The sequence below is a fragment of the Erithacus rubecula genome, assembly GCF_903797595.1.
Source record: "Erithacus rubecula genome assembly, contig: scaffold_727_arrow_ctg1, whole genome shotgun sequence".
NCBI classification, from domain to species: domain Eukaryota; kingdom Metazoa; phylum Chordata; class Aves; order Passeriformes; family Muscicapidae; genus Erithacus; species Erithacus rubecula.
Genome location: NW_027635612.1, coordinates 13,174 through 27,646, shown reverse-complemented (window position 1 = coordinate 27,646; position 14,473 = coordinate 13,174). Strand labels below are relative to the sequence as shown.

At 51.2% G+C, this 14,473-nt stretch overlaps 1 protein-coding gene across 1 annotated transcript; it reads right to left on the bottom strand.

Annotated features, from left to right (window-relative positions):
* Window positions 1-288: 288 nt before the first annotated feature.
* On the bottom strand, window positions 289-1,227 carry LOC306816604 (olfactory receptor 14J1-like; the record flags this gene model as incomplete). Its single annotated transcript, XM_079333019.1, has 1 exon — window positions 289-1,227. One exon carries the CDS (start codon window positions 1,225-1,227, stop codon window positions 295-297), a length of 933 nt encoding a protein of 310 aa, XP_079189145.1. The 3' UTR covers window positions 289-294.
* Between the last annotated feature and the right edge of the window lie 13,246 nt (window positions 1,228-14,473).

Sequence of the window (14,473 nt, the reverse complement as noted above, 5' to 3'; positions counted from 1 at the left end):
GAGGCACCAACCTTGCAGTTCCAGAGAAGCCAAAGAGGAAAGATGTCAGGCAAACACAGCAACACCAAGTTCTTTATTTTGTGTAAGCACATATGTAGTACAATTGCAGGATTATATAGTCTATGGTTCACACTAGGAATGCAAATGCTGAATTAAAATGATATAGATAAAGATTCTTGTGAAAAAATTCAAAAATATGACATACCTGTGCCAGAAAAAAAACCAAAAATACCACAGGACATAGAGTGGGCACTAATGTATAATATTATAATAGTGATACAGGAGAATGAGAGTTTATTTTTTCTGAGAAGCAATCATGATGAATTTCCTCAAGCCATCCTTGAGCTCCTGGTTCCTCAGGCTGTAGATGAGGGGGTTCAGGGTTGGAGGCACCACTGAGTACAGAACTGACAGTGCCAGATCCAGGGATGGAGAGGAGATGGAGGGGGGCTTCAGGTAGGTGAATATGCTAGTGCTGATAAACAGGGAGACTACGGCCAGGTGAGGGAGACAGGTGGAAAAGGCTTTGTGCCGTCCCTGCTCAGAGGGGATCCTCAGCACAGCCCTGAAGATCTGCACATAGGAGAAAACAATGAATACAAAGCATCCAGAAGTTAAACAGACACTAACAGCAAGGAGCCCAAGTTCCCTGAGGTAAGATTTGGAGCAGGAGAGCTTGAGGATGCGTGGGATTTCACAGAAGAACTGGCCCAGGGCATTGCCCTGGCACAGGGGCAGGGAAAATGTATTGGCTGTGTGCAGCAGTGAAGAGAGAAAGCCGCTGGCCCAGGCAGCTGCTGCCATGTGGGCACAAGTTCTGCTGCCCAGGAGGGTCCCGTAGTGCAGGGGTTTGCAGATGGACACGTAGCGGTCGTAGCACATGATGGTCAGGAGGGAAAGCTCTGCTGAAAGGAAAAACACAAAGAAAAAGACCTGTGCAGCACATCCTGAGTAGGAGATGTTCCTGGTGTCCCAGAGGGAATTGTGCATTGCTTTGGGGACAGTGGTGCAGATGCAGCCCAGGTCAGTGAGGGCCAGGTTGAGCAGGAAGAAGAACATGGGGGTGTGCAGGTGGTGGCCGCAGGCTACGGCGCTGATGATGAGGCCGTTGGCCAGGAGGGCAGCCAGGGAGATGCCCAGGAAGAGGCAGAAGTGCAGGAGCTGCAGCTGTCGTGTGTCTGCCAATGGCAGCAGGAGGAAGTGGCTGATGGAGCTGCTGTTGGACATGTGCTGTCTCTGGACATGGGGACCTGTTCATGTATAAAGGACAGTGACAAGTCAGCAGAGGCTATTTTGATCCAAACCTGGGCCATTCTCTGTAGACTGTCCCACTGTGACTCATCTACCCTTGTTCCTGCTTGGGTAAACCTTCACCCAAGTCCCTAACTGAGCTTTAGTTGTGCTGTCTGAGAGTGCCAGGAGCAGCCAGGTCTATGATGGGATCTCTCAAGAAGCCATCTCTGCCCTTCTGCCATGGGTTTGTGGCATTTCCTCAGCTGTGGCATCTCTGCACTTCCCCGTGGGACACTCAGAGATCTCCGAGAATCTCTGGCACAGATTTGCACCCAGGAGGGCACGTCAGAGCTTGGCAGGACACAACAAGGAGACCCCCAGGTGTGCCCATGATGGGATCTCAGGGAGGGGGCTCAGCTCATTCTCCTTTGCCATGGACTGCTTTGCCCACAGCCCCACAGATCCCAGGGAAGCTTGGACACCCCATTCCCATGGGCATCCCTGCCTGGCAGGAATCCCAAGGGCAGTGCCTGACTCAGTGCTGCAAACCCAGAGCCTTCCTAAGAGCAGCAGATAACAATGACAATATCAGAGGAGTGCAGGAACAAGAGAAGATGTTGTGGTGCTGTGCCTGGGAGGGCAGAGTAGAGACAGCTGGGCACTCAGGGCAGTGTTCCCATACCCAGCTGTGCACGGCACCTCCCACACACTAACAGTGCCCTCCTGCCTCCAGCATTGCTCTCTTCAGCCCCCTCTCCTTACCTGAGCATCTCCCTGGACCTGGACATTTCCCTCCTAAGAGCTGCCCTGTCCCTGACAGGCTCACAGAGCCCATCCCACCCTCTGTGCCCTCACCTGTCCCACAGAAACCTGCTTGTCTGCAGGGCCCTGCCTGGGGCAGAGTCTGTCTGCAGCTGGGCAAGAACAGCTCAGGAGAGCCCTGCTGGGCCCTGCAAAGGGAATGCTGGTGCTGCCCAGGGCTGAGGAGTAGCTGAAGACCCTTTGGGAGGCTCCAGACAGAGAGACTGATCACACAAAATTACAGATCTGGAGTCTCTGTAAATGTTCAAACATTACTTTGGTCATTCTGTTTGTCCCTTTCAACTCGGAATGTTCTGTGATTCTGGGATTACAATTCCTGTTTTGCTTCTCTCATCCTTCTGTTGTCTATAATCAGAAGAGAAAAAAACCCTTGCAAGAGTGTTAGAATGGTAAAGTAAAAAACACATCTTTATCGGAAGCTTCCAGGTGTCCCAGTGGGGATGGGGAACACCCGGCCCCCAATTACAACAATGTATTAATGTTGATTAATTAGGATATTTAACAGGAATATCCAATAGGAGATTAGGTTTCTCCAGTTGCACACCCCTGGGTCAACACACTGGAGTAGGTCCAAAGGCTTTTTTGCGCCAATTATTTTATGACTGCTCACATTCTGGATTAAAAAACCAAAAAAACCCAAAAAAGAAAAAAACCCCACAAAAAACTGTTCTTCTTGTATGTCCTCTTCCTTATAATAACACTATATATTATTTCAGGAATGTATTTAGAAGGTCAGCTTATTGTTCTAAAATCTAAGAGAAAGGCTAGGAAATTAACTAGAGTCAATTAAAGATTATCGTTGTATAAGTAGATAATAGTAGTTTAATAGAATTAATTAAAAGTTTAATAGAGTCAATTAAGAATTACAATTTTATAACTATGTAATAGCATTTTACAGAGCTATGAATATATGAAAAGTGCATAAAAAGCAAAAATCTCTTTGTCATCACCCCAGTTTTTCTATCCTTCTCCAAGTAGGAAATTGAAAACACTCTCAGGAATTCTGATCTTTACAGCAATAGCAGGCTCACCTTCTTTTGGGAAGTGTTCTCTGGAGCTCTGCCCAGGCTGGTCTGGAGCTGGGAGAAGCCCTGCCCCACCCAGCTCCTCTCAACAGCAGCACCTGCCCTGCTCAGGCTCGCTCCTTGCCCCCACAACTTCTCCCCAGTACTGGGAGCAGCTCCCCGGGCTGGTTGAGAGCTGTCCCTGGCAGTCAGGAGAGTCCTTGCCCCAGCACAGAGCCCTGGGCTGCAGCACAGCCATGGGCACCCCTGGCTGCAGCCCCAGCTGCTCAGCCCTGCAGCAGAGTCTGGACACAGGGAGCTGCCTGGGGCTGTGCCTCGGGTGCTGCAGCAGGGAAACCCAGCCCTGCCCAGGGCCACATCCCCTCCCCTGCAGCAGGTCTGAGAGTCCTCCTGGAAGGTCCTGAAAGCTGTGGCATGTGCCAGCTTCAGGAGATCCCTGCAGGAACTGCAGCTTACCTTCCCACAGCCAGAGAGTGACTGTTTCAAACACTGGGAGGATTTCTGCTCTAGCGAGCCCTCATTGAGCTGTGCTCTGTGCTCCCAGCCTAGGCTGATTTTAACCCCTCTGTGCACCTCTGCTGTGCATGGGGTTGCTGCAGGCAGAGCCCCAGCCCTGCTGGGCTGTGCACAGGAGCTGCTCATGGGCAGAGCTGTCTCTCTGCAGTGCTGCCCTTGCAGGAGATGCCTCTGTGCTGAAGCCTGGCCCAGCTCAGAAATACAGACACAGCAAAAGGACTTTAATAATCCTCTTGAGGGTTGGGGATGTATCCCTGAACATCAGTCCCTCAGAGGGAGCTGAAGAAACCTCTCAAGAACTCCAAGTCAAAATCAAACTCCAAAGTTTCTTCAAGTTTTAATGGGTCCCACTGAGGGACACAACTGAGAAAGTGTCCCCAGGTTCCAGTCAGAGGAGGAAATTGGAGGAAGAGCTGACAGGTGGAAACAAAGAAAATCCAAGTCTTGGTGCCCTGGGCACAGCAGGGTCTGTGCCACTAAGGGCACTGAGGAGACACCTTGTCCTGAGGTACTGGGGCCTCCTGGCACAGTCCCAGCAAGGCTGGGCACTGTCACCACTTGTGCTGCCCTCAGTGTCCCCCCCACATCCCAGTGGCCTCAGGGATCTGCTGGGACCAGTCCCTGGAGAGCCTTGGTCAGGAATGGTCCTGGGGACTCCTTCATGCTCCCAAGGACTGCAGGTGTTTCAGAGGACTTTGGGTTTTGCTTTTGCCTTGGAGTCTCTGAGAGCTTTGTGCAATCATGGCCTCCAATTATCCATTTTAATTAGTCTCTTGAGAGCCCTTCTCAGTAACAACACTCAGTGGGTGTCATTAATGCTTCAAGATACTTCAGTTTTTTTAAGGTACTTTCCTTTTTCCTTTCCTCTCCATGTCTCAGAAGTTTTTGGGCAATCATGGCCTCTTATTCTCTCCACCAAATAGTCCATGAGAAGCCTGTGTTGGGGATGGATCTCAATAGGACCCATTAATGCTTTGAGACACTTTGGGTTTTTCTTCTGACTTTGCCATCTGGAGAGGTTTGTGCAATCTCCTCTCAGGCCCTGAGGTTCCAGGGCTCAGCACCAAATGCACCACGGGGCTCATTGGGATCAAGCAAGTCCTGATAAAACCATGTCTCTGCTTTGATTTCCCTCTGGTCTAGTGCCATTCATTAGGAAGGTTTGCTGCTGCAGTTATGGAGAAATACTTCAAAGAGCTTCTAAGAAATATGTATTTCTATTTTAAATGATGTTTTTAATTACTGTTTCTTTTTAGAGCAGAAGTGATTGCAGGATTCAGTGATTGATATTGACCCAAGGTCTTTCCTCAGAAGGTTTGGCCTGCTCAGACAAGCTGTGCCTTGAGGTCTGACCCAGTGTGGACAACCTTGCTCCATATTCCCCAACCCCATCCTGTCTGTTCTCACTCAATTGGGACCTGCTTTGCTTGGAGAACTGGCTGTACTAGGCAAAGAGGGGTTTTCATCTTTTTGTCTTTTTGAAGCAATCAAAAGCTCCTGAGTTTCCCAATTACAAACAGACACCCTCCTTAAATGTGTGGCAAGCCCAAAATGCCACCAAGGAGGTTTTTCTTCCCAAGGTTGAACCATGCAAGATCTGTATTAGACCTTTGGATTCCTTGGTTTCATGAGCCCTTCTTGTGTCACCATGAACTTGGGTTCTGTGATGCTCTGTAGTGTCACAATTGATGTTTGGTTACATGGGGCCCCACAGTATCACAGGGGTTTCCTTAGTTCTGTGAGTTTCTGTGGTGTCACAATGGATGTTTGGTTACATGGGGCCCCACAGTATCACAGGGGTTTCCTTAGTTCTGTGAGTTTCTGTGGTGTCACAATGGATGTTTGGTTCTATGTGCCCCACAGTGTCACAGGTGTCTTCTTTTTTTCCTGTGGTAAACAACAGCAAACCCCACTGGCAAATCCAAATGCCTGGGAAGAAAGAGAAATGCGGACATTTGGAGTGATGGCTTTTGTCTTCCCAGGGCACAGTGCTGTGGGGTGGGGCCCTGCTGTCCTGGAGATGGCTGAACAGCAGCCTGGCCATGGAAGGGGGAAGAGGCAACAACCACTGTCCATGGAACTGCAACAGCAGAGAGGTCAGGCCAAAGGCTGGGCTTAACAGACTGTCACATACACAGGAAACATCAGTGTTAGAAGAAAGATGTATGCTAATGTATTTACAAATCATTAGGTGGGTAAAAGGATGGATGTTAAGTCCTTTGAAATGAGTGGTAATGTTTCTACTAACTTTGGGCAGCAGGTTTGTTATTGGGCCCAGACAGTTTAGCTCCTGAAACAGACAAGGGTCTTCACAAGGCCGAACTCCTGAACTTCAGGGGGAAATGCCAGGTTCAAGGGGTGATATGGGGTATGTGGGTCAGGAAGGTTGTACCTTCCTAGCGCCTTGGTGTTCGGGGTTGAGTGTTTTTCTGTTACTGTGTCAATTATAAGAATTTTTCCAAATATCATGCCAATGGAGCTGGTCGGGTTACACCCAGGGTCCCTGATGGGTCCAGACAAAGGTGTGGGTGGGGACGGCCCCCGGAGGGGCCTCTGAGGCTTCCGGGAGGGCACTCGCGTTTCCAGCGAGCTGGGAGGAGGACGCCTGGAAACGTTCAGCCACACGGCCAAGCACAACAGAGCCAGACCCTCTGCGATCACCTGCCCTGCATCTGCCCCGTTCCAGCTTCCTGCCTCTGCGGACACAGCTGATCCCCCGGACACACACGGTGAGTGAGGAGCCGCCGCCCTGGGTGAGGGTGAGCCCGTTCCCGCTCGAGACCAGCGTGGCCACTGCTGCCCCTCCCCCCTCCCTCCTGCCTTCGTTCCCGTCTGCCCTCTGGCAAATCCGGGCTCTGGACTAAGCACGGAGACAGCGTGCTTGCATCTAAAGGGACTGACACCGAGTTATCTATTTCGTTCTGTTAGCAATTTTAACTGTTATTGTTTTCTGTTTGTATAGTTAGATATATTAGTAAAAGAGCTGTTATTCCCACCCCCCCCCTTATCTCTGCCTCAGAGTCCTTGATTCAAACAATCGTAATACTTGGCGGAGGGGAGTGGAACCAAAGTCTCTATTCCAAAAAGGGAAACTTCTGCCCCTATTGGCAGACACCTGTCCTTTCAAACCAGGACAGATTTTGGCGCCCAACGTGGGGCCCGAGGGCACTGAGTTGAGAGTTAAGGCAGGAATAACAGCTCTCTTAACTGGCAATATGTTGTCTGGTTTAATCTGGTTTGTGTTCCATGTGGTCACAGCCATCTCCCTCCCATTTGTAAGCCCTTTTTTGAATTTGGGCCCCCTCACCAAGGTTGCTGTGGCTATTGTCCGATTGGTTTGGTGGATTGATTATGTCAAGAATTCATGGGTTTTTAATTTTTTCTGGGAAGCGGTTGCATGGATCCGGAGCTATCGTACTCTAACTGCGTGTTTCTGGGGCTATTTCAGTAATGGTACTTACTGTGAGATAACGAGTGCAAGGGAAATTTTCTCCCAACCCATCACCCAGTTTTTTGAGGCTACCCCACTGGTTCTCAAGGATTTCAGTCTGTTTTAATTGCCACTGTTATTATACAGTGGCTGGTGTTGCTGGTAGGCTTGTTCTACTTAGCATTCAGAAACAAGGGAATATTGGCTTGGACGACAACTCTGATACCTGCCCCAGGGACTAGGGATGCTGCCCCAGAACCTGCCTCTGCCGCAGGGACTAGGGATGTTGTCCCAGAACCTGCCTCTGCCCCAGAGACTAGGGATGCTGTCCCAGAGCCTGCCCCAGGGACTAGGGATGCTGCCCCGAGCCTGATGCTGCCCCACAGCCCACTGCAGAAATGAGCCACTCAGAGTGGGTGGGGGCTCTAGTGAAGGATATAGGCCAAATGCTGAAGGAGCATAGCCAGATGATGAAGGAGTATTTTTCTCCAGCTGGTGAGAAACCCTGCCCTAAAGAGGGAGAGTCAGATGGTGCTGCAGTGGAAGCCGTAGATGTTGTATCTGTCCAGGTTCCAGCTGGATCACAGGAGCAGCCACAGCCAGCAGCAGTTGCTCCTGTGGAAACTAGGAAATCTAAGATTAAAACGAGGCACTTAGATAATGGGGATCAGCAGGGAGGGTCCTCACAACCAGCAAGGGAGCTAGAGGTTGAGATTGTCACCGAGTCCCTTTCATACGATAATCTCCGTAACCTGCGTAAAGACATTGCTCGGCGGGGCCGTGAGCCTTTCACAACTTGGTTACTCCGGGTCTGGGACCTTACGGGAACAGGTGTTCAACTGGATGGAACTGACGCCAGGAATTTGGGATCCTTGGCCCAGGATTCAGGTGTGGACCAGATATTCGTAAGGGAGCAAGGACTCCTTTCCCTCTGGGACCAGCTTTTAATGAGTGTGAGAGAGAAGTTTGTCCACAGAGAGAGAATGCAGGAGCACCACCGTAGGATGCGCTGGCAGACCCTTGAGGAAGGGATCCAGCAGCTGAGAGAGACAGCAGTATTAGAGGTACTCTTTGGCAGGGATGGACAGCATGACAATGACCCTGACAAGGTCAAGTGCACAGGGCAGATGTTATGGAATCTGGCAACCTTGGGTCCATCTCAATATACCACCTACATAGCAATGATTAATGCCGATAACAGTCCAGAGACAGTGTGTTCTGTTGCCAACAAACTCAGAAATTTTGAGAGCATGATGAATGGCCCAATGCAGGCTAATGTCTCTGCCGTGGCCAGGGACCTCCAACAGGTCGAAGATAGGATGAGGGATATGAGAGAGGAGATGATGGAGGAGATGAGGGAGGTGAGGGAGGAGGTGAGGAAGATCAGCGATGCAGCAGTACGAGTCACAGGCCCCCAAGTCAGAGCTTCACGTCCCCCAGCTAGGGAGAGAGGGTACACCTCACGAGCTGACCTGTGGTTTTTCCTGTGAGACCATGGGGAAGACATGGGAAAATGGGATGGGAAACCCACTTCTGTCCTGGCAGCACGGGTGCGTCAGCTCAGGGAGGGAAATGCTAACTGAGGGAGCCGCACTAAAATGAAGGTAGCCTCAACCTCCCAAAAGCAAGGTGCAGGGTATTACAGCAAGGAGGATGTTCTGTCAGATCCCCTGGAAGGAACCTCCACTACGTATGCCCAGGAAAGAAAAAATAACCAGGGCTAGAGGGGCCCTGCCTCTAGCCAGGGAGAGGCATGGGATGACAGGATCTATTGGATAGTGTGGGTGCGATGGCCTGGCACGTCAAAGCCACAGAAACATAAAGTGTTAGTTGGTACTGGTTCACAATGCACCCTGATACCATCAGAACATGTGGGGAAGGTACCTGTTTCCATTGTTGGGGTGACGGGGGGATCACAGGAATTCACTTTGCTGGAAGCTGAGATTAGCCTGACAGGGAAGGGGTGGCAGAAACATCCAATTGTAACTGGCCCAGGGGCACCGTGCATTCTAGGCATAGACTTCCTCAGGAACGGCTACTACAAAGACCCAAAGGGGTTCAAGTGGGCTTTTGGAATAGCTGCTGTAGAGACAGAGAGCATTAAGCAGTTGAACACCTTGCCTGGACTGTCAGAAAACACCTCTGCAGTAGGACTCCTGAAAGTGACTGAACAACAGGTGCCAATTGCCACCATGACCGTGCACCGCCGGCAGTACCGGACAAATTGAGATGCTGTGATCCCCGTCCACAAGATGATCCGTGATCTAGAGAGCCAAGGGGTGGTCAGCAAGAGCCACTCACCCTTCAGCAGTCCTATCTGGCCTGTGCAGAAATCTTATGGAGAATGGAGACTGACTGTGGACTATCGGGCATTGAATGAAGTGACTCCACCGCTGAGCGCTGCCGTGCCGGAAATGCTGGAACTCCAGTACGAGCTGGAGTCCAAGGCAGCAAGGTGGTATGCCACCATTGACATTGCAAATGCATTCTTCTCCATTCCTTTGGCAGAAGAGTGCAGGCCTCAGTTTGCTTTCACCTGGAGGGGCGTGCAGTACACGTGGAACCGACTGCCCCAGGGGTGGAAGCACAGCCCCACCATCTGCCACGGACTGATCCAGGCTGCACTGGAAAAGGGTGAGGCTCCAGAACATTTGCAGTACATCGATGACATCATTGTGTGGGGGAACACAGCAATGGAGGTGTTTGAGAAAGGAGAGAAGATCATCCAGATTTTACTGGGAGCCGGTTTCGCCATTAAAAAGAGCAAAGTCAAAGGACCTGCCCGAGAGATCCAGTTCCTGGGAGTGAAGTGGCAGGATGGACGGTGCCAGATCCCCACTGAAGTCATCAATAAGATCACTGCAATGTCCCCACCAACAAGCAAGAAGGAGACACAAGCTTTTCTAGGTGCTATCGGCTTTTGGAGAATGCACGTCCCTGAGTACAGCCAGATTGTGAGCCCTCTCTACCAGGTCACTCGCAAGAAGAACGATTTCCATTGGGGCCCTGAACAACAGCAAGCTTTTGCCCAGATCAAACAGGAAATCGCTCATGCAGTGGCCCTTGGCCCAGTCAGGACAGGACCAGAGGTAAAGAATGTGCTCTACTCTGCAGCTGGGAACCATGGTCTGTCCTGGAGCCTTTGGGAGAAGGTGCCTGGTGAGACCCGAGGCCGACCCCTGGGATTCTGGAGCAGAAGCTACAAAGGATCTGAAGCCAACTACACTCCCACAGAGAAGGAAATCTTGGCTGCCTATGAGGGAGTTCAAGCTGCCTCAGAGGTGATTGGCACAGAAGCACAACTTCTCCTGGCACCCCGACTGCCAGTGCTGGGGTGGATGTTCAAAGGAAAGGTTCCCTCTACTCACCACGCCACCGACGCCACATGGAGCAAGTGGATTGCCCTCATCACGCAGCGCACCCGTATTGGTAACCCAAATCGCCCTGGGATTTTGGAGATAATTACGAACTGGCCAGAAGGTGAAGATTTTGGTCTCGCTGATGAAGAGGAGCAGAAGCAAGTGACCCGGGCTGAAGAAGCTCCACCGTACAACCAGCTGCCAGCAGATGAAACATGCTACGCCCTTTTCACCGACGGCTCCTGCCGCATTGTGGGGATGAACCGGAAGTGGAAAGCTGCCGTATGGAGCCCCACACGACAGGTTGCACAAGCTACCGAAGGAGAAGGTGGATCAAGTCAACTTGCTGAACTCAAAGCTGTTCAGCTGGCCTTGGACATTGCTGAGAGAGAGAAATGGCCAAAGCTCTACCTTTACACTGATTCGTGGATGGTAGCCAATGCTCTGTGGGGTTGGCTGGAAAGGTGGAAAAAGGCTGACTGGCAACGTAGAGGAAAACCAATCTGGGCTGCTGATGAGTGGAAAGACATTGCCACTCGGGTAGAGAAGCTGCCTGTGAAAGTCCGTCATGTGGATGCCCATGTTCCCAAGAGTCGGGCTAATGAAGAACACAGGCACAACGAGCAGGTAGATCAGGCTGCACAGATAGAGGTCTCAAAGATAGACTTAGATTGGGAACACAAGGGAGAACTGTTCCTGGCTCGATGGGCCCACGATGCCTCAGGCCATCAGGGCAGAGACGCCACCTATAAGTGGGCACGAGACCGAGGGGTGGATCTAACCATGGACAGCATCTCTCAGGTTATTCATGACTGTAACACATGCGCTGCCATCAAACAGGCCAAGCGGGTGAAGCCCCTCTGGTATGGGGGGCGATGGTCCAAATATAAGTATGGAGAGGCCTGGCAGATTGACTATATCACACTGCCTCAGACCCGCCAGGGCAAGCGCTACGTGCTGACCATGGTAGAAGCCACCACCGGATGGTTGGAGACCTACGCTGTGCCCCACGCCACTGCTCGGAGCACCATCCTGGGCCTGGAAAAACAAGTCCTCTGGAGGCATGGTACCCCTGAAAGAATTGAGTCAGACAATGGGACTCATTTCAAAAATAGCCTTATAAACACCTGGGCTAAAGAACATGGCATCGAGTGGGTGTACCATATTTCCTACCATGCACCAGCGGCTGGGAAAGTTGAACGGTGCAATGGTCTGCTTAAAACCACCTTAAAGGCACTTGGTGGGGGGACTTTCAAGAACTGGGAGATCAATCTACCAAAGGCCACATGGTTAGTGAATACCCGAGGTTCCACTAACCGAGCAGGCCCTGCCCAGTCAGAGCCCTTGGGAGCAGCAGATGGAGATAAGGTTCCAGTGGTACACCTGAGAGGCATGTTAGGGAAAACTGGGTGAACTCTGCTTCCAGCAAAGACAATCCTGTTCGTGGGGTGGTTTTTGCTCAAGGACCAGGTTGCACTTGGTGGGTGATGCAAAAGGATGGAGAGACACGATGCATACCCCAAGGGGACCTTGTTCTAGGGTGAACTATATATGATACTGTGCCTGTAACTACATGTATGTATATAATTTAAAGATTTCAATATGATGTAGCATGTTGGCATGGAAAAAATTCGGGGTGGATAATGTTGGGGGTTGAGTGCTTTTCTGTTACTGTGTCAATTGAAAGAATTTTTCCCATTATGATGCCAATGGAGCTGGCCGGATTACACCCAGGGTCCCTGATGGGTCCAGACAAAGGGGGTGGGTGGGGACGGCCCCCGGAGGGGCCTCTGAGGCTTCCGGGAGGGCACTCGCGTCTCCGGCGAGCCGGGAGGAGGACGCCTGGGATCGTTCAGCCACGCGGCCGAGCACAGCAGAGCCAGACCCTCTGCGATCACCTGCCCTGCATCTGCCTCGTTTCCAGCCTCCTGCCTCTGCGGACACAGCTGATCCCCCGGACACACACGGTGAGCGAGGAGCCGCCGCCCTGGGTGAGGGTGAGCCCGTTCCCGCTCGAGACCAGCGTGGCCGCTGCTGCCCCTCCCCCCTCCCTCCTGCCTTCGTTCCCGTCTGCCCTCTGGCAAATCCGGGCTCTGGACTAAGCACGGAGACAGCGTGCTTGCATCTAAAGGGACTGACACCGAGTTATCTATTTCGTTCTGTTAGCAATTTTAACTGTTATTGTTTTCTGTTTGTATAGTTAGATATATTAGTAAAAGAGCTGTTATTCCCACCCCCCCCCTTATCTCTGCCTCAGAGTCCTTGATTCAAACAATCGTAATACTTGGGGGAGGGGAGTGGAACCAAAGTCTCTATTCCAAAAAGGGAAACTTCTGCCCCTATTGGCAGACACCTGTCCTTTCAAACCAGGACAGTATGGCATCTTAATTGAATAGTTATTACTTTCATATCTTTCTGGTCTTCATTTGTATTTAGTCCTTTGTACTTATCCTCATGACCCTCACAATGGGATTAGATTTCACTTTCTTACAAGGCAAAACCTTAGTTATTTTATTTTCACTAAACAACCATGTGTATTACCAGCTTAAATGACTTCTCTCTGACTTACTCTGCATCTTGCTCCTTTACAGCAAGATGCATCAAGCACCTCTGTTAAAATACACATGCCTCCCTGGAAAGAGGACAATCTTGCTATTTTCTGAAGAATCTTAACTTTGATGATGCACCAAATTTTACAAATCCAAGAGGAAAAAAGCATACAGATCAGTTTTACAATTTCAAAAGCTGATTCCTCAACTCTTGCACACCAGTTTCCATATTGGAAACATTCAGCAGTGATACCAAACAAGCACAGAAAACAAATGGGAGAAGAAATGCAGACAGCCAGCAGGGGACCACCTACCAAAATACTGGGAAGAAACAGCACCCAGCAACAATTTCACTACAAAATGGATTGATCTTATAGTTAGCTTCAAAGCAATACATGGACTTGCTTACTTTCAAAGTCTGTCCAATTTTCAATTAAAAATAGAAAAATAACTCCTCTTCACATGCATCATTACTGTTAAGCCTTGTCTATGCCCTGCTGGAGCAGCTTTAGCTCTCTGTCTCATAGCCGCACAGCCCCGATAGCACCATGCCCTGCTGAAGCAGCTTTAGCTCTCTGTCTCACAATTGCACAGCCCTGAGAGCAGCACGCCCTGCTGAAGCAGCTCTAGTTCTCTGTCTCACAATTGCACAGCCCTGAGAGCAGCATGCCCTGCTGGAGCAGCTCTAGTTCTCTGTCTCGGGTGCCGCTTAACCCGCACAGCACTGGCCCGCCTGATTCGCCCTCGGCAAGGCCGGGGCCGGGCGCGGTGAGCTCGGCAGGGCACGGGGCACTGCTCGGGGCCGCTTCTTTCTTGGGGACGTGGAAGACGAATTTCTTCTTTGGTTGCAGCTGCGGCTGTTTCACACCCTGTTGTCGCCTCGCTCCCCGTGCTCCCCCCGGCCCCCTTTGCAGGGCTGCGGGAGGAGAGGCTGCGCCCTGGCCTTCGGGGTTGCCAGGGCAGCTATCAAGCCTGAGAGCAGAGGAGGCACCACCTCCCCCATGAGCGGTTCCCTCTCCGCCTTCTTTGTAAAGGGCCCTGTGCCCCGGGCCCTCCTCTCGGGGCGGCCCAAGGGCTGCACACACTGGCAATCTCCTCCGCCCTTCCTCCGGGGTGCCGGAGACGGTGGCGGGGACAGTGTGCATGGCTGCCAGGGCCGCCTTCCTCCTCCTTCACTGACCGGGGCCCTGCCTGAGCCGCGCCCCCCCTTTCCCCCTTTGCGGGGCTGCGGGAGGAGGGGCCGCACCCTGGCCGGAGCCCACGCCCAGTGCAGCTGGGATCGATTCTGCCTTCATGGCTGACACAACCAGATCGATCTCTGCTTTCTCTGCTTTTTTATATAACCTATTAAATGTTGGTTCTTTCTTTTTACCCTTTAATACATGTTCTTTTTCTTTATCCCGGTCCAGCTCACATGCTAATACCAAGAAGAGCCAGGCATATTCTAACTCTTCGAAAAATCTATCTCTGCGTATACGAGACATTAAACTTGATATTAATTTTCGATTTAAACTTCCTAGCTTAGGCCAAGTTTCTCCA